General features: G+C 39.2%; 1 protein-coding gene across 2 annotated transcripts; it reads right to left on the minus strand.

Moving 5' to 3' along the window:
- Nucleotides 1–1,261: 1,261 nt before the first annotated feature.
- Nucleotides 1,262–19,419, minus strand: LOC100563609 (complement factor I). Of its 2 annotated transcripts, none has more exons than XM_008112119.3 (13): nucleotides 19,003–19,419; nucleotides 18,353–18,605; nucleotides 17,836–17,986; nucleotides 13,414–13,583; nucleotides 12,631–12,741; nucleotides 11,776–11,886; nucleotides 10,429–10,458; nucleotides 9,684–9,716; nucleotides 8,377–8,480; nucleotides 5,643–5,749; nucleotides 4,550–4,806; nucleotides 2,688–2,789; nucleotides 1,262–1,731 (listed from the first exon to the last, which is right to left on the minus strand). In XM_008112119.3, exons 1-13 carry the CDS (start codon nucleotides 19,063–19,065, stop codon nucleotides 1,517–1,519), a joined length of 1,707 nt encoding a protein of 568 aa, XP_008110326.2. In that variant the 5' UTR covers nucleotides 19,066–19,419; the 3' UTR covers nucleotides 1,262–1,516. The 2 variants fall into 2 exon arrangements, with proteins under 2 accessions (XP_008110326.2, XP_008110325.2); XM_008112118.3 differs by having other exon boundaries at nucleotides 18,353–18,608; nucleotides 19,003–19,418.
- Nucleotides 19,420–21,089: the final 1,670 nt, after the last annotated feature.

The following is a 21,089-nucleotide window of genomic DNA, read 5'->3' on the forward strand; positions in this document are numbered from 1 at the left end:
TCTCTGTTTCTGCTCTCACTCTAATTGATTGTATTGAATGTATACCTTGCATGTGTATGCCTTTTGTCTTTGACTTCTACTTTTACATCCTTGTGTGTGTTGTGTGTGTTGAGTTCTCTTTCTGCTTGTGTGTCAGGAGAGATGTGTGCTTGGAGATTTTTCCTCTCTTTTAAACCTTAGAAGAGATGGAGTTAGTTAGTGTAGCCCAGACCCAGTTATTTACTATTAAGAAATGTTATTATTTTTGTAAATAAACCTTTTGTGATTTTAAAAAGAGAGCTGTACATGTTTGCCTCCTAAGCTCTAAATTCTTTTACAGCCACATGACACTTCACGCTCTGCTTGTTGTGAGCTGAATGCTCAACTATAAGTATCTTGTTTTTGCATATTTTGGATGCTTTACTGTATTTTTGGGTAGTTTTCCTTAACACAAAAATAGTTTTTGGGCTGTAAGTTGAACTCCTTAAATACAAAGAGAGAGAAGTTTTAAAAAAAAGAAAACAGGGAGGAACAGTGGGGGAAACTACTGTGTACTGTGTGATGAAAAATTAAACGGATAAATCTTAAAGGATTAAGTGTGATGGACGTAGGAAAATCTTTCATTTAATTTCAAAACTGGGTATACTAAAGCTTTATGGAAAGCCTATTCTCTCAAACATTTGCCTTGTAATGTGGGAGGTCTCTTGCAATCATGGATGGTTGTCGATACCAGGATACGACAGCTGGCCTACTGTTTAACAGGGGTGCAACAAGATCATAGAGCCATTCTTATGCCTGCATTGGGGAAAATGCTCCCTTCTCATATTTTAGAGGGATTCTGTCATCAGTCTATCAAGTGAAGGACATATCCAGCAGTGTAGTGAAAATAAGCAGAAAGAATATAGAGCTGATTCTGTGATTCTGTGCTCATATGTTGAGATAGTCTGTTGTTTCCTGTACAGCTCAGAAAAGCTACTACACACCACTGGCCAGCATGGCTTCTGCAGTATTGTGTCACAGGGTGAGGAGCCTTCAGAAGAGCGTAATTGTATAATCTATTTTTCATGCATTCCCCATTCACCAGGATATATTTTGTGTTCTGGCACCATTGTAATGGGTTGCCTATTTCCTTTCTGAGTTTAATTTAAAGTGTTGGTTTCAATTCATGGTTTGGTTGGAGGAAAATCTGTTCAACATTTGAATTGCTTAATTGATGTCTAAGCTCTGCTGGTGCTCCTGGGGTTATGGGAAAAAATGCTTCCAATAATGGTGGTATCAAGAATATGTGCTTATTGATTTTTTATTTATTTACGCTGCTATAACATTTTATATATCCAGGGACAAATAAAATACCCCAATAATTCACCAAGTCAGAATCAAATTTGCCAGAATCAGTGTGACTTAAAATTAGTGAAGCAAGACTGGATTGGACGTTCAGTCTTCCTTTACTTATGATTATCTCCGTAGCTCCTTTACTTCAGTCATCTTTACTTATGATTATCTCAGTGTGTTAAATGCAGAATTTAAATCACTGTAGTTACACGTTATATCTCGAAACCAGAGACAGTCCAGTATGATAGCCAATCCAGTCAAAATAATTAGCCACTTTTGTGTAAATACCAGGGTTCCCTTGCGCACCGCAATTTTGGCTGCTCGCAATACCCCAAACATATCCTACATTATTAGTGTCAAAGCAAACTAAGGGTCCACCTGCATCATTTGTACAGGTGTCTACAGAGCCATCAGCTGTGCCTAAAAGAGAAAAATTAAAGGATATTGTTAGATGAGTTATCATAGGCAAGGCAGATACTATATATAGGCATTGTATCCTGTTTCACTGTCAAACTATGTAACATATCTGATCCTGACTAAAGACTAGTACTTAAACAATGCCATTTATTTTCCCCTCTAGGACAGAGGTTCCCAAACTATGTTGGTCATGGAATCCTTCAGAAGACATTTATTTACTGCAGAACCCTAATTCTATCCTGGATTTGTTTAAACAATATATATATTCTGGAAAATTTTACATTTTGTTTGAAAAATGAGAAAAATCAATTAATTACATGTTCAGATAGCCAATGAAATATTGAAATGTGAAGCCAAATGACTGCAGTCGTTGTAGGACAAAATAGCTATTAGGGAAACTTGTAAATCAAATAGTTCACCTCTCGTGGTTTTATTTTAAAATTCATGAAAGCCCCATGATACTTTTGTAGAACCCTAAGAATCTGCAAACCAGTTTGGAAAACACTGCTCTAAGGAACATAGGGGCATGTTCTTGTATTTCCTAGCTTTTAAAAATGTAAAAATTCCATTTTGATTCCAAATTCAGAAGGGGGCAAATGCCTTCCACACTCCCATAGACTATTTTTTATGCACTCTGTGTCCACACAATCAGTATAATGGCTATTTTGGATTGATATGTCAGTGTACGTCCTGACAAAATGGGAAATATTGGGTTATTTTGCTAAATGAATGCTCACTCTAGATGGCTACATTAATTGATTTTGATTATGTTTTTCCTGCATGGCAGGGGGTTGGACTAGATAGCCCATGTGGTCTCTTCCAACTCTATTATTCTATGACTCGAATTCAATTCTAATAATAATGTATACCAAAAAAATTTCTATTTTCTCTTTCCCAACATAATTGGCCCATTTTGCCCCCACTCCCAGGAAAACTAGGAATGATGCTGTTCCACTCACCTGCACATTCCATTCCATTAAGAAAATTCTCTCTGTAGATTTCAGAACAGTTTTCCATTAAATAAACATAGCCCCACCTAAGTTGATATTGTTTTCTCATATCTGTAAAAGTAATACATTTTTAAATGTAAACACTGCAAACAAATATCCTTGCAGCTGTGATACCCCTCGCTAGCTACACACTCCCAATAGTTAATGTTCAGAAATGCAAACCAGCATAAATGTGCATGAGTTATACTCTTCCCATCTGGTGAAGCACCTCCCAGAATCGCAAAACACAAAGAAAAAGTTGATTTTTTAAAAAAAAAACACAGCTTCATAAAGATATAGAAGGGGGAGGGGGTAATTTTTCTCATTGAAAGTGTTCTGCCCCCACGCTATCTTAACTACTTGGAGGGTGAACTGGCTGCACAGGGAACAGATCAGAGACTATATAATTGTGTTAAACAAGAATTTATTAATTGACAGGAAATTTAGGCTTTCTCTCCTCCTGAGTCTCACTACAAAATCTTCATGAGGAGAGGTAAAGTCTTTGAGAGACAGACACACTTCTGTCTGAACTGAGACTCTTGAATCTTTATTTCTTCTTATTGTCTCTTTCTTGTATGGTGTTCAACTGTTTCTAAAATGGTCTCAAAATTTAACTTCAACTGAATACAGATCTGACTAGACTTGAATACAGCTCATACTACACATGCTATTTATAGACTTTCTTGCTTTCCCCTCTCTTCACCTTCCAGTCACAAAAAGGCTGACTCTTCCAAAAACCAGAAGTGCCTTGCCTGAGGATTTGCCCAAGAGGGGATTCTTAAAGGGGCAGGGCGACAGAAGCTTCAAATACAAAGAGGCTGTTTAGACTGACCCCCCCCCCCAAGAAACAGTACATAAAATATTAATCCCTCTAACTTAAAAGAACTTAGGGGTAAACAGTGAGGGAATTCATGGGGCATGACAGAAAGTATCTATTTCATAGCTTCCAAGACTCATTATGAGATAAAGGTTTTTTTGTGTTCAAGTGATGTTTATTGAATTTAAGGGGAAATGACTGTGAGGGCACTAATCCAAATCAAGGTATAAAAAAGATACCATAATGCATCTCCATGGTAGAATTAATGCAGTTCCACATCACTTTCACTGTCATGCCTCAATACTATAAAATCCTGGGATTTGTAGTTGGATGAACTCTTCCTGCTGGCTTGGCTATATTTGAGCAATGCATCAACAAGAAAGTTGTTCTATTGCCCCGAAGCCACTATAATAATTACTTCTTATAAGTAATTTTTCAAGCTCTGTCTTTTGAAAGTACCTTGGCTCCTTTTCACTGAGCCAGAGATGGTAACTCTTTAGAAACAATAGCTGATACCAACATAGAAGTAGAGTGATAGAATCATGGTTGGAAGACACTCAAGGGTTATCTAGTCCAACCCCCAGAGAGGCCATCCAGCCTCTGATTAAAATCTTCCTGGGGAGACTCCAGCACACTCTGAGGCAGCATATTCCACTCTCCAACAGGTCTTACTGCCAGGGTATGTTCTTCCTAATGGTTAGATGAAACCTCTTTCCTGAAATTTGAATCCATGTAATTTGAAGTGATCCACCTTCCTCTAAACATGCCAAAGCATTTTGTTGCACATGAGGCAATGAAACATGCTACCATTCATTCCCAGAACCAGAATTCAACTAGTATCAAATCTTATTTTTACACTGTAAGCATCTGAGCATCCTCCAGCAGAGGGGAAAGTGCTCCAGGAAATTTGGGGGGGGGGGGACGAGTTAAGGGACTGGCTAAAGTAAGAACCCACCTTGGTCTCTCCGGAAAATCTCACGATAAAGAAAGCAACTGATGAGTGCATTCTACTTACATTCAACAGATCCTAAGCCAGAGACTTTGCACTGGTGACCGCTTTTGAACATATATTGTGACCAAGGGATGCATGCTGGTATGGAATTGGATAACCGACATCTCCCCATCTCCAACAACGCAATGTTGTTTTCACGTGTTTGGAAATTGTACTTCTCATGAAATATCACTCTCTTTAGAAAATGTGAGTCAATTCCTTCATTTCCACGTACAGAATTCAATAATCCCGACCAAATTCTATAAGCTAGGTACTCTGGTCTGAAAAAGAAATGTAACAAAAGACCTACAAACAACATGAAATGGATTTTGACTTTTAGTTATATGACAATCACACTGCAGGACAATGTAAAGAAATAGTGACAAAACATATATGGTTGAAAATGACTTTGAAAAATATAGAAAAATCTGGTTTTTTTAAAAAGGACACAAAATATCTGGGATATGCTTCTCAAAGTGATGTTAGAGAACCAAATCAGACACATTACACCCGTATACTCAAAGCATTCACCCTGAAAGGATAACTTTCTTGTGGTCACTGTATTTATGGATAACATATTTGCTTTGCAATTCAGATTATACATTACAACAATTATAACTGCTACACTTTGAGATATTTTACTACTGCCAGGAGATCGGCTGGTGAAGGGAGAGTACATTTACTCCTGATCTGTAACGGATAGGATGGGAAACATTCATTGTTCAAGGTTGCTGTTAGGATTGACAGGAAAATAAGAAAGTTTATTGGCTGATTCTTTGGAAAAACCAGCAGCCACTGGCTGTCATGTAACCAAAAACAATCTGATGTAGTGAACACCTAGATATGGTAGGACACGTATTTTACCCTGATGTTACCTCAAGCAAAGGGAATATGTGGCTGTCAATACACATCAAGTTCAGATTATCAAGGGTGCTGATGGGGATGGGGGTATCAAACGAGGGCTGGAGTGGTGGGATTAGACACATATTGTATCCTTTTCCCTATTGAATGAAATTTGGAAATCGGTTTCTCTGTAGACTTGATTTTACAAATGTGACTTACAAAAACTATGGCATTGTTTCCTTCCCCCCTCTTTCTCTTACATTTAGTCACTTACCCAATACAGTTTGCTGCTGTCAAAGCCCAGCATCCCCCAATATAAACCGCACCACAGTGCATTCTGCCATATTCATTTATAATTGACATGTGCCATGGAAATTCATCCTGTACAAAAAGGAGGCAGGAATACTTGCTGTGAATAATTTAAATGTTATTTATAAATGTTACCCGCACGAATGTATTTTTCTTGCAATAATTACCTATTAGAAGTACTGTATCAACTAACTTTCATTGTGCTTTTACATGAAATGATGCACTTGGTGAAATTAACTCTGGAGACCAGATTATGTAGTGGACATAGTATTAATGCTTTGCAATGGTGTTAGTTTATTTCTAGACTTTGTTTTACATATTGGGTTTTATGTTCCTTTTTTCAATAGATAATTATATATTTAAAAACCCTAATTTTCATCTTCATAGTATTTATGTATGACTACAAACAGTGATTTCAGTTGGAATATATTGCAAACCCAACAAAGCACACTCAACGAAACAACTGAAAAACAGCAAATACAATAAGTCTTCCAGTTTAAAATGCCACAAAAAAACAAAACAGGTTTTAAGTTGGGGCAGGATAGATCACCAAGTTTATGCTAGATGTATGTTTAAAAAGTGGAGGAATGTCTGGGGGTGGGTTGCATTCCTAGAAACCTTGTCCTGTCTTCACTGAGCCACCAAAATTTGGCTGCAACTGCAGATGCTCTATTGTGCTGCTGAAATGTGCAGCACAATTGTGTGCAGAAGAGTAATAGAGCATTGTATTGTCGAAGGCTTTCACAGCCAGAATCACTGGGGTGTTGTGTGGTTTCCATGATGTATGGCCGTATTCTAGCAGCATTTTCTACTGACGTTTCCGCCTGTGTCTGTGGTTGCCAACTTCAGTTCTCTAACAGAAACTTCACTGTTCACTCTCTGTTGGGCAATAATAAAGTTTCTGTCAGACATAAGAGAACTGAGTAAGTGTGCATTTACACTGTAGCATTAATTCAGTTCAGCACCACTTTAATCGCCATGGCTCAATGCCATGGAATCCTGGGGCTTATAATTTGGTGAGGCAGCAGCACACTTTGGCAGAGAAGGCTAAAAGCTTCGAAAATTGCAACTCTGATGATTATAAGCATTGAGCCGTGGCAGTCAAAGTGGTATCAAACTGCATTAATTCTACAGCGTAGATGCGCCTGTAGATTAATGCTCTTGTGGTGGCTGCAAATTTGGTAGCTTATTTCTCATGGTGCTACAAGTAAAACACTCAAGGATTGTATATAGCCCATTGGCTACAAGTTGCCCATCCATTTAATAAACCATATCTGAAGTGTCTTTTCCTATTAAGAGTAAACCCTCCAGACTGTAAGACACAGATAGGCAAAATAAGAGCAATGTTCTTTCAGATTCCTGGAAGTATTTCAATTTTTCCCTATTTGGGTAAATTAAAGGAGCTGAAATTATTTTAGAACCACTCAATCTGGGTTTTGGGGTCTGAGTTTTGGCTCTGAAATAGTGTTGCCCATGGATAGCAGGCGTGGAATCCAGGAATTCTCCACAATTTCTCAGGCCTCATTTACACTGCCATCTACTGTATTACAGTTTCTGAACCCAGATAATCTGCTTTGAACTGGATTACATAGCAGTGTAGACTCATAAAATCCAGTTCAAAGCAGATAATCTAGAATCAGATACTGGTTTAGGTGGCAGCGTAGATACAGTCTGAATGTCTTTATATATCACCAACTCTCTCCATTGAAAAGTAATATTTTGATCAAATGGACAGGAAGCTACTTTTTATTGAGGTTTAGTTTACTCCACATTTGCTGGGGACATGCTCCAAGACCCTGGCACTGCACATAATAGTAAACCCTACAGTTTGACCACACGTATGCTGGAGACACAACCATAGAACAGCACTGGAAGACCTACAGAAGTCCACAAACATTTCTGGGAGGGAATATTTTTCAGAGAGTACCGGTAAGTAAAACTGTGGCTACTGAATTAATAAAGAGGTTGCACAATATCCAATACTGAGTAGTAATAACTTTCCAGATTTCCCCAGTTCTACTTACAGACCCTAGGGTTTGAAGCTGAGGTCTTCTGCATGAACAATGTATGTTCTCACTGTGTTTTGGGAAGTAATACTGGGAGACTGCTGCTCTATTGTTAGGTGTTGGGTAGGATTGCCAGACTGGAAACTGGAGATCATTCCTGTACCTTTGATTACTATTTATGAAAAGGAATTTCAACAGCTCTTGTTTATTACTTGGTTGCATGACAAACAAGACTGATGTAATTTTCTGCAGCCATTCATGCTTTACAGGTGATGTCTCCAGCTTTCATTTTGGCCCCTGTTGCATCATGGAGTCTTTTAAGATTCCATCTTATTAGATAGGATGAAATACAATATATATGTGAAATTAATGGAAGAGGTTATCTGGAATTTGGAGCTAGGATGCCATGAATGGGCTCAACTGGCTCCAGTTCGCATTCCCATTTTTTATTCTGGAGAGCAGTCCCAGATATTTTGCTGCCTGAAGTCAGACACCATACTTTCCCCTCTCTCTCCTTGCATTCTTGCCAGTCACATCAAGGTGCATGGTATTCAAAAACATGCAAATTATTTTGGCACTTGAGGCAGAATATCACAGAGTTTTGCTTTTTCCTATCATTAAAAATACAATGATAAGAAATTAAATATTCATTTCTTGCCATTTCACATTTTCCAGCTTTATCACTAAATTTACCTTTTGTGCAGTAATCCCGCCTGCAATTCGCTTCTGACGAGACTGTGTGTGCTTTGCAATGCCACAGTGTAGCTGGGGTAAATACATTTTGGTCTTCTTTCTTTCTGGAATAAAAGACAGAAGGTTAAAAATGGTTTCTTTCTTTCTTTGAACATTAACTTTGGTAAACTGTATGCTATTGCACAAATGTTTATCTCAAACAGAACTTGGTATTCCATAAAGTGCCAAAAGAGTTTTTGTTATTTTTGATGCAACTACATATCTATGGAGCCCCCGGTGGCACAGCAGGTTAAACTGCAGAGCTGCTGAACTTGAGCAGCGAGGTGCACTACCGCTGTTAGCCCCAGGTTCTGCTAACCTAGCAGTTTGAAAATATACAAATGTAAGTAGATCAATAGGTACCGCTTCTGCAGGAAGGTAGCAGCACTCCATGCAGTCATGCCGGCCACATGACCTTGGAGGTGACTACGGGCAATGCCAGCTCTTCAGCTTAGAAATGGAGGTGAGCACCAACCCCTAGAGTAGGACACGACTAGACTTAATGTCAGGGGAAAACCTTTACCTTTACTTTACATATCTAGCTTTTCCTCTTGAAAGTTTTTCTGCAGGATGTTTTCTATGATTATTTGATTTTTATTTATTTGTTTGTGTATCTATTTGATTATTGCCTAACAGCCCACCAAGACTATCTTCATCACAGTTACTTTCAAGAAACACAAATTTATCATACAAAATGACAGCAAGTGCGGGAATTAAGACAGCCAATCCATATTCAATTTTAAGGTAGGTAGATTGGATTAGAGATAATGATATGCTGAGATATTAAAGCCCTAAAGTGGTTTTAAAATGAATTTAAAGTGGATCCAAGCTCTACCTCCACTTCAAGTAATTTGCTTTAGCGTTTGATTCATATCATATACAATATGTTTTATGGCGAGTAACATAATGCAATGGTTTCAGTGATAAGCACAGCCAACTGTTTTCATGTGAATCTATCAATGTTGGATTTAGATCTGATTTATAAATATGAATCAGTGTCATAATCACTACAGGGGAAGCTGTTCATTGATGGAGTTCAATTCTCTGTCAGAAAAGAGAGAATGTAGCAACTTTATGAAAGTTGTATGTGAGGATCGACAGAGATTTTCTTGAGGTAGTAACTGCATACATGAGGTATGCTTTGGGTTATAATCCCATGCACACCTACTTGGAAATGCATTCCATTAAGGAAAGGAGACTGTGGGACAAATAGGGAGAGAACTAAAGTCATAGCTGTTTTGAAAGCAATCTTATTGTAGTGCATTTACCTTCATCCATGGACTCTTCAACTTCTCCTTCTTCTAGAATTAAAAAAAGGCAGGGATGTACAATTTACAAATTCTTTTACCTGAAGGGTAGGTTCAAACTATGACTCTTTGTGATACTTTGTTAAATTTTTTGAACTATTGTTGGACCTATTGCAGTTCTTTCACAGTACCAGGGGTTTATGAAAACCTCCTCTCAATTCCTTCATTTCAGTCTTCTAAAGAAGAAAAAAGTAACAACCAAACATTTTTTGTCCTGACCAGTTGTTTTGAATTGCTCAGTGAACTGAGATGGTGTGTATAATGGACTATTGTAATAAATATATACGTAAGCACACATAAACCTGCTGATGCATAGTGCAATATTACACACTGACTCACATATCACAAGTATATTTTCTCTGTTTGATGAAATAGCTTTGCAATCCAAAGATCCACAAGACCTTTGTGGTTTTGACAGATACAAAACATTTGTTGATATAGTTGTAACAGACATTGCTTCTCCTCCCAAATTCCCAAGTTGATCAGCTATTTATTTTCACCAGGGATTTTCTTTATGAAAATTAATGGGGAGTGAGGAGAGGTTCAACATGTTCTATTTAGTGTTGTTCAATAAATGGGAGATTTACAGTGGCTCTCCTCCATTCCTTTTAGTAATCAGGGCATTACTGAGACTCAACCATACAAATGAAAAGATTAACACTTCAAAATACAAAGAAAAACAAACTAATTTCAAACACAATATTACCTCTTTGGTTTTCACCACCTCTGTTAGCACCTATTGAATACACAGGGATGCAAAAATAAAGTATGTATAAAGAAATACAAAAGTACATTTGACACACATAAAACTGCTAACCAACATGTTTTTCTACATACTGAGAAGGCACATGCATGTTCTTATCTTAGTATTAGACTAATATTGCACAATTGCATATTGAAAGATACATAAATTGCACTGACCATTGCACTGAGAGAATGAATACCTAAATACAAACCACTTTGGATATATCCTTGCATGATGTTGGTTTTCTTGCATGGTTCACTTCTGCTTGTAGAACATGGGTCACCAAACTTTTTAAACAGAGGGCCCGTTCATGGTCCTTCAGACCGTTGGACGGCTGGACTATAGTAAAGGTAAAGGTTTCCCCTGACATTAAATCCAGTCATGTCTGACTCTGGGGGTTGGTGCTCATCTCCATTTCTAAGCCGAAGAGCCAGCATTGTCTGTAGACACCTCCAAGATCATGTGGCCGGCATGACTGCATGGAGCGCCATTACCTTCCTGCCAGAGGGGTACCTATTGATCTACTCACATTTGCATGTTTTCGAACTGCTATGTTGGCAGGAGCTGGGGCTACAGTGGGCGCTCACTCTGCTCCCAGGATTTGAACCTGGAACCTTTTGGTCTGCAAGTTCAGCAGCTCAGTGCTTTAACACACTTCGCCACCGGGGCTCCTAAGGCTGGACTATAGCTTGTTTGTTTTTGTGTTTTTTTTAAAAAAAACTATGAACAAATTCCTATGCACATATCTTATTTTGAAGTAAAAAAAACAAAATGGGAACAAATACAGCCTCAATGTTAATAATGATGATGATAATCATCATCATCATAAAAATAATAAAGAGGGTTGGAAGAGACACCTTGGGCCATCTAGTCCAACCCCCTTCTGACTTTGTGCACCAAAACATAATCAAAGCATCCGTGACAGATAGCCATCCAACAACAACAACAACAATAATACCATAATAATCAGGGTATGAAGAGTCTCTGCAATACCTTACATCACACCCATTAACTAAAAGGTAGGAGCTCTACAAGGTTATGTAAAGAGCTCTATTGTTTGAGGCAGTGGCTCCCAAATCTGTCTCCCTGAATAATGTAATAATGTAAGACTAGCCATGATGGCTGTGGATTCTAGGAAATGTAATTCAACATTTGAACCAAGGTTGCAAAGCAGTGGTCTGGCAGACACCACTAACATCATAATTTTAGCTTAGTAAAACGTGGAACACTTCCCAAATCCTTTCACACCATAGTTACAATATGACTGGTCTGAAACTAGCCATAGATAATTAAAATGTAGAGGCTTACATAATTGCTGACTTTCGTCTTCTCCAGTCAGGCAATCCATTTCGTTGTTACAGAGGTACTTGTTTGGAATGCAAACATCTGACTTGCAGTGGAAGCTTTCTCCTCTGCATGCTATTGGAAACATATCACCAGGTTTATAAAAGTCATTAAGAGGAAAAGAGGAAAAGATTTTACAAAAGTACCTCACATCAAGGGATTTTAAAATGTGCAATGTAGCATATACTTTGACATTTCTGTACATTCTTAGTGAGAAAATAATCTAATTGGGATTTTTTTGCACAAAACAAATATATTGTGTATAAAATTGTCTTTTGATGATATATATAAGATGTACATGAAACAAATGAATTTCATGTTTAGATTTGGGTGCCATCTCAAGATAACTTTATGTATGCATATGAAAATGTAAGTATTTCAAAATCTAAGACTAGTAAGGATTTAAAACCTGGTCTCCATAGTCCAATACATGAACCACTATTGCATATGCTGCATGATTTTTTTTTTGTTGTGAGGTAGTCTTAGGTCAAACAGGTTTTGCTGGACTTCAAAAAGTTGCTCTAAAAGATACTAGAGAGAAGGAAAAAGTTGCTGGGTTAGGCTTATCATTCTTATCATTCTCCACCACAGGCTTTTCCAGCAAGAGCTGAGTTACAGACTGACAAAAATCAGAAGGTTACATATTCCACATCCCCAGAAAGAGAGAATGGGTACCATTTGGTTCTAATTCCATTCATACTTTCTAAATTATATTAATCACTGGGTATAATAAAAAAATCAGCACCATTATAAATATTATAATTATGAATATATAAAATGGCAAATATTAAAATTTTATAAATATTATAAATAGCCTACCGTTACAGCACAATTCATCGCTTAAATCTCCACAGTCATTAATTCCATCACATGCTTTATCTGAAGGCATACATTTTCCATTGACACAACGGAATTCTCCAGAAGAACAATCTGTCAAGTTGGATGAAAAAGAATTTTTAGAGCTCTGAATTTTGCAAAAGTAAGAAAGCACAATTTGTGTCCATATGCACAGGAATAACTTCCTAGTAGGATGCACCTACAGTAGCAACAATCGTCCTAAGGCAAACTTGTACAACTGACCCTCTGTAACCATGGATTCTGCACCCACAAATTCTACCATCTACACCTTGAAAATATTCCCCCTCCCTAACAAAAAACAATATCTAAAAAACAAACCTTGATTTTGCCATTTTATACAAGGAACACTATTTTACTATGTCATTGTACATAATAGGACTTGAGAATGCATGGCTTTTGGTATCTACAAGCATCTGCGTCTTGGAACTGGGCCCCAATGGATAATGGAGGTTTAGTTCCAAGAGATTGTATTCAGCTTAGTTATTTATCTCTATTGTAGTTTTTATTTGAAATATTTTAATGCTCCTTTTATAGCAATAGCAAACCAAAAGTCACCTATAAAAATTAATCAGATCAAATAATCACAAAACTGGCAGGATTCTATCAGAGTAAATACAAGGCTAGATTTAAAGTAGCCAATAACTGCAGCCCAATAACAGAATGCTGCTGCACTAAATAGGCTTGCGCAATTACATGCACAGTTTAAAATGATCAGCTACAGATTGATAAAATTACTTTGCCCACCTTTAGGCTGAGTATGGCACACCACTTTTGCCAATTTCTGACTATTCCAGTTCTGTCTAGACAAGGTACATTCAGCAAGGCTTGTCTCTATTCCTCTGCAAGTTGCTTTAAGACATTCCGATGGGTGAGAGGCAGCATCAGGATCCACTAGCTCTGTGAGATCAGCTCCACTATTCAATGGAATCAAAATCCAGTAAACAGAGATTACCACTGTTCCAAGAAATACATACATTTTTGATATCCAGGTTTTATTTCCCCACTGAATAAAAGAAGAAAAGCATTGGTCTTAGCAAATACCTTTGAAGCAACTCAGCATGTAAGCTGGAGTCACAGAAAAGAAGGGGAGAGAGGTTGCATCTATACTGTAGAATTAAAGCAGTTTAACGCCACTTTAACTACCTTTGCTCAATGCTGTGAGTTTTATCAGAGTTTTAGTTTGGCAGGGCACTAGCACTCTTTGGAAAAGAAGGCTAAAGTTCTTGTCAAACTACAACTCCCAGGATCCCATGGCACTATTGTTGCTATTGTGTGTGTTCGAGTTATTTCCAACCTATGGCTTTCAGATGAGGTTTGCCATTGTTTTCTTCTGAAGCTGAGTGTGTGTGTGACTTAGAACCCTGGACCCCAAAGTCCTAGTCCAACGCTCAAATCAACATGGCACACCATAACTACTCTATATTTACTAACACCACATAGTCATAATTATGGCACTATTGCCATCATAGAATCATAGAATCATAGAATAGTAGAGTTGGAAGAGACCACATGGGCCATCCAGTCCAACCCCCTGCTAAGAAGCAGGAAATCGCATTCAAAGCACCCCTGACAGATGGCCATCCAGCCTCTGCTTAAAAGCCTCCAAAGAAGGAGCCTCCACCACGGCCCCGGGGAGAGAGTTCCACTGTCGAACAGCTCTCACAGTGAGGAAGTTCTTCCTGATGTTCAGGTGGAATCTCCTTTCCTGTAGTTTGAAGCCATTGTTCCTTGTCCTAGTCTGCAGGGCAGCAGAAAACAAGCTTGCTCCCTCCTCCCTATGACTTCCCTTCACGTATTTGTACATGGCTATCATGTCTCCTCTCAGCCTTCTCTTTTGCAGGCTAAACATGCCCAGCTCTTTAAGCCGCTCCTCATAGGGCTTGTTCTCCAGACCCTTAATCATTTTAGTCGCCCTCCTCTGGACGCTTTCCAGCTTGTCAACATCTCCCTTCAACTGTGGTGCCCAAAATTGGACACAGTATTCCAGGTGTGGTCTGACCAAGGCAGAATAGAGGGGGAGCATAACTTCCCTGGATCTAGACGCTATTCCCCTATTGATGCAGGCCAGAATCCCGTTGGCTTTTTTAGCAGCCGCATCACATTGTTGGCTCATGTTTAACTTGTTGTCCACAAGGACTCCAAGGTCTTTTTCGCACACACTGCTGTCAAGCCAGGCGTCCCCCATTCTGTATCTTTGATTTCCATTTTTTCTGCCGAAGTGAAGTATCTTGCATTTGTCCCTGTTGAACTTCATTTTGTTAGTTTCGGCCCATCTCTCTAGTCTGTCAAGATCGTTTTGAATTCTGCTCCTGTCTTCTGGAGAGTTAGCTATCCCTCCCAGTTTGGTGTCATCTGCAAACTTGATGATCGTGCCTTCTAACCCTTTGTCTAAGTCGTTAATAAAGATGCTGAACAGAACCGGGCCCAGGACGGAGCCCTGCGGCACTCCACTTGTCACTTCTTTCCATGATGAAGACGACACATTGGTGAGCACCCTTTGGGTTCGTTCGCTTAGCCAATTACAGATCCACCTAACCGTAGTTTTGTCTAGCCCACATTTTACTAGTTTATTTGCCAGAAGGTTGTGGGGGACTTTGTCGAAGGCCTTACTGAAATCCAGGTAGGCTACATCCACAGCATTCCCTGTATCGACCCAACTCGTAACTCTATCGAAAAAAGAGATCAGATTAGTCTGGCATGACTTGTTTTTGGTAAATCCGTGTTGACTATTAGCAATGACCGCATTTGTTTCTAAGTGTTCGCAGACCACTTCCTTAATGATCTTTTCCAGAATTTTGCCTGGTATTGATGTGAGGCTGACCGGACGGTAATTGTTTGGGTCGTTCTTTTTTCCCTTCTTGAAGATAGGGACCACATTCGCCCTCCTACAATCTGCTGGGACTTCTCCCGTTCTCCAAGAACTCTCGAAGATGATTGCCAGTGGTTCTGAAATAACTTCCGCTAGTTCCTTCAGTACTCTTGGATGTAGCTGATCTGGCCCTGGGGACTTGAATTCGTTTAGAGTGTCCAGGTGTTCCTGGACAACTTGTTTCCCTATTTGGGGTTGGATTTCCCCCAATCCTTCGTCCATTCCATGTTGCTGAGGTTGAAGATGGCTTTCTTTTTGTGAGAAGACCGAGGCAAAGAAGGCATTAAGTAGTTCTGCCTTTTCCCTGTCCCCTGTCGCCATCACCCCATCTTCTCCTTGCAATGGCCCTATCGCCTCCTTTTTCTTCCTTTTTCTACCAACATAAGCAAAAAAGCCTTTTTTGTTGTTTTTTATGTCCCTGGCAAGCCTGAGCTCCTTTTGCGCTTTAGCCTTGCGAACCTTTTCCCTACAGGTGTTGGCTATACGTTTGAATTCTTCTTTGGTGATTTCTCCCCTTTTCCACTTCTTGTGCATGTCACTTTTGAGCTTTAGCTCAGTTAGAAGTTCTTTGGACATCCATTCTGGCTTCTTTGCACTTGTCTTATTTTTCTTCTTTGTTGGCACTGTTTGCGTTTGCGCCTTGAGTATTTCCCTTTTGAAAAACTCCCATCCATCCTTAACTCCCTTGTTTTTTAATATCGGCGTCCATGGAATGCCGCTCAGTAATTCCTTCATTTTTTGGAAGTCAGCTCTCTTAAAGTCCAGAATGCGTGTTTGACTTGTCTTAGTTTCAGCATTCCTTTGTATTGTAAACTGCAGGAGCACATGGTCACTTGCCCCTAAGGATCCAACCACTTCAACTGTATTGATCAGGTCTTCCACATTTGTTAAGATTAGATCAAGAGTTGCTGATCCCCTTGTTGCCTCTTCTACCTTCTGGACCATAAAATTATCTGCAAGGCAAGTGAGGAATTTGTTGGACTTTGTACTCTTGGCTGAGTTTGTTTTCCAGCAGATATCGGGATAATTGAAATCGCCCATGACTACTATATCTCTTCTTTGTGCCTGTTTGGTCAGCTGTTGACAGAAGGCTTCATCAAGTCCTTCATCCTGACTCGGAGGTCTGTAGTAGACACCCACGACAAGATCTTTTTGAGCCCCGGTTCCCTTGATTCTTATCCAGATGCTTTCAAGCTGGTTTCCCGGATTACAGTCTTGCATTTCTTCTGCAACGTAACTGTTTTTGACATATAAAGCTACTCCCCCTCCTCTCCCCTTTGTTCTATTTCTGTGAAAGAGGTTATAGCCCTCAATGGTTAAATTCCAGTGATGGGAGTCATCCCACCAGGTTTCAGTGATGCCTATGACATCGTATGTGTGGTGCTGTGCTAGGAGTTGGAGTTCGTCTTGCTTATTTCCCATGCTCTGAGCATTAGTGTAAAGACATGTAAGCCCCTGTGACCTCCCCTCGAACTGTTTATTTGGGATTATTGTGCTCTCTGTACTTGGTCCTTGCTGTGTTTGTGCAGCCCTCCGTTTAGCCTTTCGGCAGTTCCCTGTGGTCGTGGGTAATATAGTGTTCGCCAGGCTGTTGTTCCCCTCCCCCAGTGGATCTAGTTTAAAGTGCGCCTGATGAGGTTTATGAGTCTGTGTGCAAAAAGATGTTTTCCTACTTGTGTGAGATGCACCCCATCGCTTGCCAGTAGTCCATCCTCTTGGAAGAGTAGACCATGGTCAAGGAAGCCAAAATGCTCCATGATAATAAATGGCACTCCACAAAATAGGTATATGTATTGTGGTGTGCCAGCTGAATCGCTGACCTGAAGGTTGCCAGTTCAAATCCACAAGCTGGGTGAGCTCCCATCTGTCAGCTCTAGTTTGCAGGGACACGAGAGAAGCCTCCCAGTAGGATGGTAACACACCCAGATGTCCCCTGGGCAACATCTCTGTAGATGGCCAATTCTCTCACACTAGAAGCAACTTGCAGCATGTTCTCAAGTTGCTTCTGACACGATTTAAAAAAAAAAACCTAGGCAGCAGCCACAATGAAAGATAGAGGTCTCTCCAGCTGGCAATTGGGGTGCAGGATGAAATCTTCCCTCCAGCAACTGAGGCAGTGGCCAGAAATTGTGATTGAGGTCCTGCTTCTGATTGTTGCAGATCCAGATAGCACTTTGGAAATGTGCTCCTCAACCTTGGTGCCACCAATGAAATAAATAATTAAAAATGCTAGTTCATGTTACCATACTTTCAATACGAGAGAATAATAAGCTTTAAATTCCATGCCACAGACTTACATAGGAAAACCGAGGTGTCTGCAGGCCACGTTGGCTTCATTCATACCCCACCCAGACCCACATATGAACATCTTCTGATGGGGAGTCATTTCAACTTGTAGAGTTCCCTCGGAGCTTGTACTGTTTGGGCCGAAGAAAATCTGAAAAGTGCCTGAAAAGAAAACTAAATCTATTGACATTAAGGTCCATACAATTTGCAAGAAGACAAAAAAGAGAGAAGCCCTGTATATCACTCACTGTAGAGATATAATGTGGGACTGTTGTAAAAAGGAGCCCAAATAAAGTAAAAAGACATTGCAGAACAGCAAAAAGGTACCTTATTGCGATTGAGCAGCAATCCTAAATAGGGTTGACTTCTAAGTAGAATTATTATTATTATTATTATTATTATTATTATTATTATTATTATTATGCTTTTTCTCACTATACTTGATACTTGATCCATCATTTGCAGCAAGCAAAGGAACAGCAAAGCAATAGCAAGATTAAAGCACATGCCCAACTTTTGATATTTTACCTTGAAGGTTGCAGTTCCCTCTGTGCAGAAATTTGCTCATTTCATGTTTGCATTCATAGCTTTTCAGTTGACAATAGGTCCGGAAGGTTTTTCTATTAGCTGTACAAACCACGGTGCCATTTTTGGGGCACTGGTAGGGTATCTTACAGATACAGGAGCCATGCACACACTTTTGCCATGGCTGGCAGAAAACTTTCTCACAAGAATTTTGACTATAGCTTTTGCTTACACATTCTTCTATCAGGTATGCCTCCTGCTAGAACAAGAAATCACCTTAATCAACATACGAGAAATCACTGACATTTTCATGCTTATAGCCATGAAAAATATGCCTGTAAAAACAGCAAAAGGAATCCTCTAAACAAACCTGCGTTGATTTATTTGAGCCCTTGTCTTTCTCCCAATATGGGATAGCAAATAGCTCACAATATAGGTTTATAACAAAGCACAGTTAAAACTAGCAAAAATAAAATAAAAGCAATTAAATAAACATTCATATTAAAATCATTAATTTAAATCCATTTCAAAGACACTTTACAATTAAGAGCAATGATTATAAGAACATTCAAATTAAAAGACTTTCTTCAGTAGACAGTAAAAAAGCCTGGCTTTATCTCTCCCCCCCCTCCCCACCCCAAAAAGAGCTTTACCTTTTGTCCCAAAATACAGAGGGATAAGCATAAACTGAAGGCAAGAACTGATACTGGTTTCATGGCTGTGAGCAAAGAAGATTGTCTTCTCTTCAAAATTCCTTTTTCTTCTCTCCAACTTGCTTTATAAATTTGTAATCACCTGAAAACACTATTTTGAAAGTTTAAGGATGTCTGTGAGCACTGATATTTTGGAACTCTTTCAAAATGTCTTTTTTCAAATTAATTTTGCTAAATAGGAGTTCCAAGACAGAGTGTTGCTGATATTACCAAGCAAAATGTGCAGTAATTTCGCACCCTCTCTTTTAGTAGAATATGTTGCAATTGGGGGGGGGGGGGTGAAAAAGAAAGAAAAACACCCAAAGCAGCAGCCTGAAAATACGGAAAGGCATCCAGTATGTGGTCACCTGGGATTTGACCAAAAAGCATTTTGTGAAGTTTTGTGCTTGCTCAATGTATGCCTTGTCTGGATAAATTTTAATTGAAACAAAAGATAAGAAAAATAAACATTTGAAGAACAGAAAGATCACAAATGGAGCTTACTCTGCTCTTTTAACTCTTTCCTGGCAATTGCACTTGTAAATTTAGGTTCCATTTTATTGCACAAAAACTTGTGATAAAAATACATTGTTTTATGGATTTTGTTGTATTTTAATATTATGATAGTAGTACATGGTGTAATGGTTGAGCATTGGACTTGGACTCTGGAAACCAGGATTGGTATCCTCACTCAGCCATAAAACTAACAGGATGACCTTGGTCAAGTCACTCTCCTTTAGGTTTAAAGTCACACAATAGCAAATCTTTTCTAAACAAATCTTTCCAAGAAACTCTATGATATGGTTGCCATAAGTCAGAAAAGACTTGAGAAAATTGGTACTACTGTTGTGTACCTTCAAGTCTTTTCTGAGAGCAATTATAGGCTGAAGGACCTGCTAATCTTCCTCCACTTTTGGTACTTGGAGCAATTTCTCCCCTCAGCTGTCCTCCCTAACTTCCCGGCACTTACATTTCTGGAACAGTCAGAAAGTTCAAATGATGATTGGTTACTATTTGTGTATTTACCTGACAGGTGAATGACATGCCAAAATTCTGTTTAATCAGTTGTCCAAGTTTCTTGGCACATTGATAGTAACAGTATTGTGTGCGGACCAGAAATGGAAAATGCTAATTTCCTGGTTCAACAGATCAGGGCAACAAAACTGAGATTTTTTAAAATCAACAAATAATGGTATCACATGACTGCTATCTTGTATAACTGCAGGTAAAAGGTAGTACGGATTTCCTGACAAGAGGGAAAACAACAGTAGAGTTTGGTGGATTCCTTGTCATGGGGCAGTGACTCCATTTTGTGGTTTACTATAGACTTTGAGACTGGGGTCCCCAAAGTAGGGCCCACGGGCCGGATGTGACCCTCCAAGGTAATGTACCTACCTCTCTCCCTAAGCTTTAGACTTAGGGCTGCTCTAATGACTTGAAGGCATGCAATAACAACAATCCTAATTAACTTGACTATCTCATCAGCTAAAAGCAGCACCACGCTTCGCAGTGAAATACTAGCAAATATATGTTGGTTAAAATTGTTCTTCATTTTAAATATTGTATTGTTCTTTCATTTTTTGCACTACACATAAAATATGTGCACTATGCATAGAAATTTGTTCATTTTTTTTCAAACTATAGTCCTGCCTCCCAACAGTCTGATGGACCATGAACCGACCCTCTGTTCAACAGGTTTGAGGATCCCTACTTAAAGGAACTATGCAAGATATTGAATCTGTTTCAATCCAGCTCTTTGGATAGTTCCTTTAAAGTGCAAACTAAAACCAAATTCACCACCAGAGGTGTTCATGGACAGTAGAGGGAGAAAATATGGGAAAAGGTATTAGCCTGGGTTAGATGGGATCACACTCTCCCTCAAAACACAGGTTCATACTTTGCATGGTATTCCTGGATAAGCCAGCTGGCTTTGTCTGATTGGTTGGGAGCAGGTGTAAGCTGGTGCTCACCTTGATTGGTGGAGGTGCTGGTGATGTAGATGGGGATCTGCTGGGCAGCTGGCAGCTGGATCTCTGCCGAGCTCCAGG

The sequence above is a fragment of the Anolis carolinensis genome, chromosome 5 (genome assembly GCF_035594765.1).
Source record: "Anolis carolinensis isolate JA03-04 chromosome 5, rAnoCar3.1.pri, whole genome shotgun sequence".
NCBI classification, from domain to species: domain Eukaryota; kingdom Metazoa; phylum Chordata; class Lepidosauria; order Squamata; family Dactyloidae; genus Anolis; species Anolis carolinensis.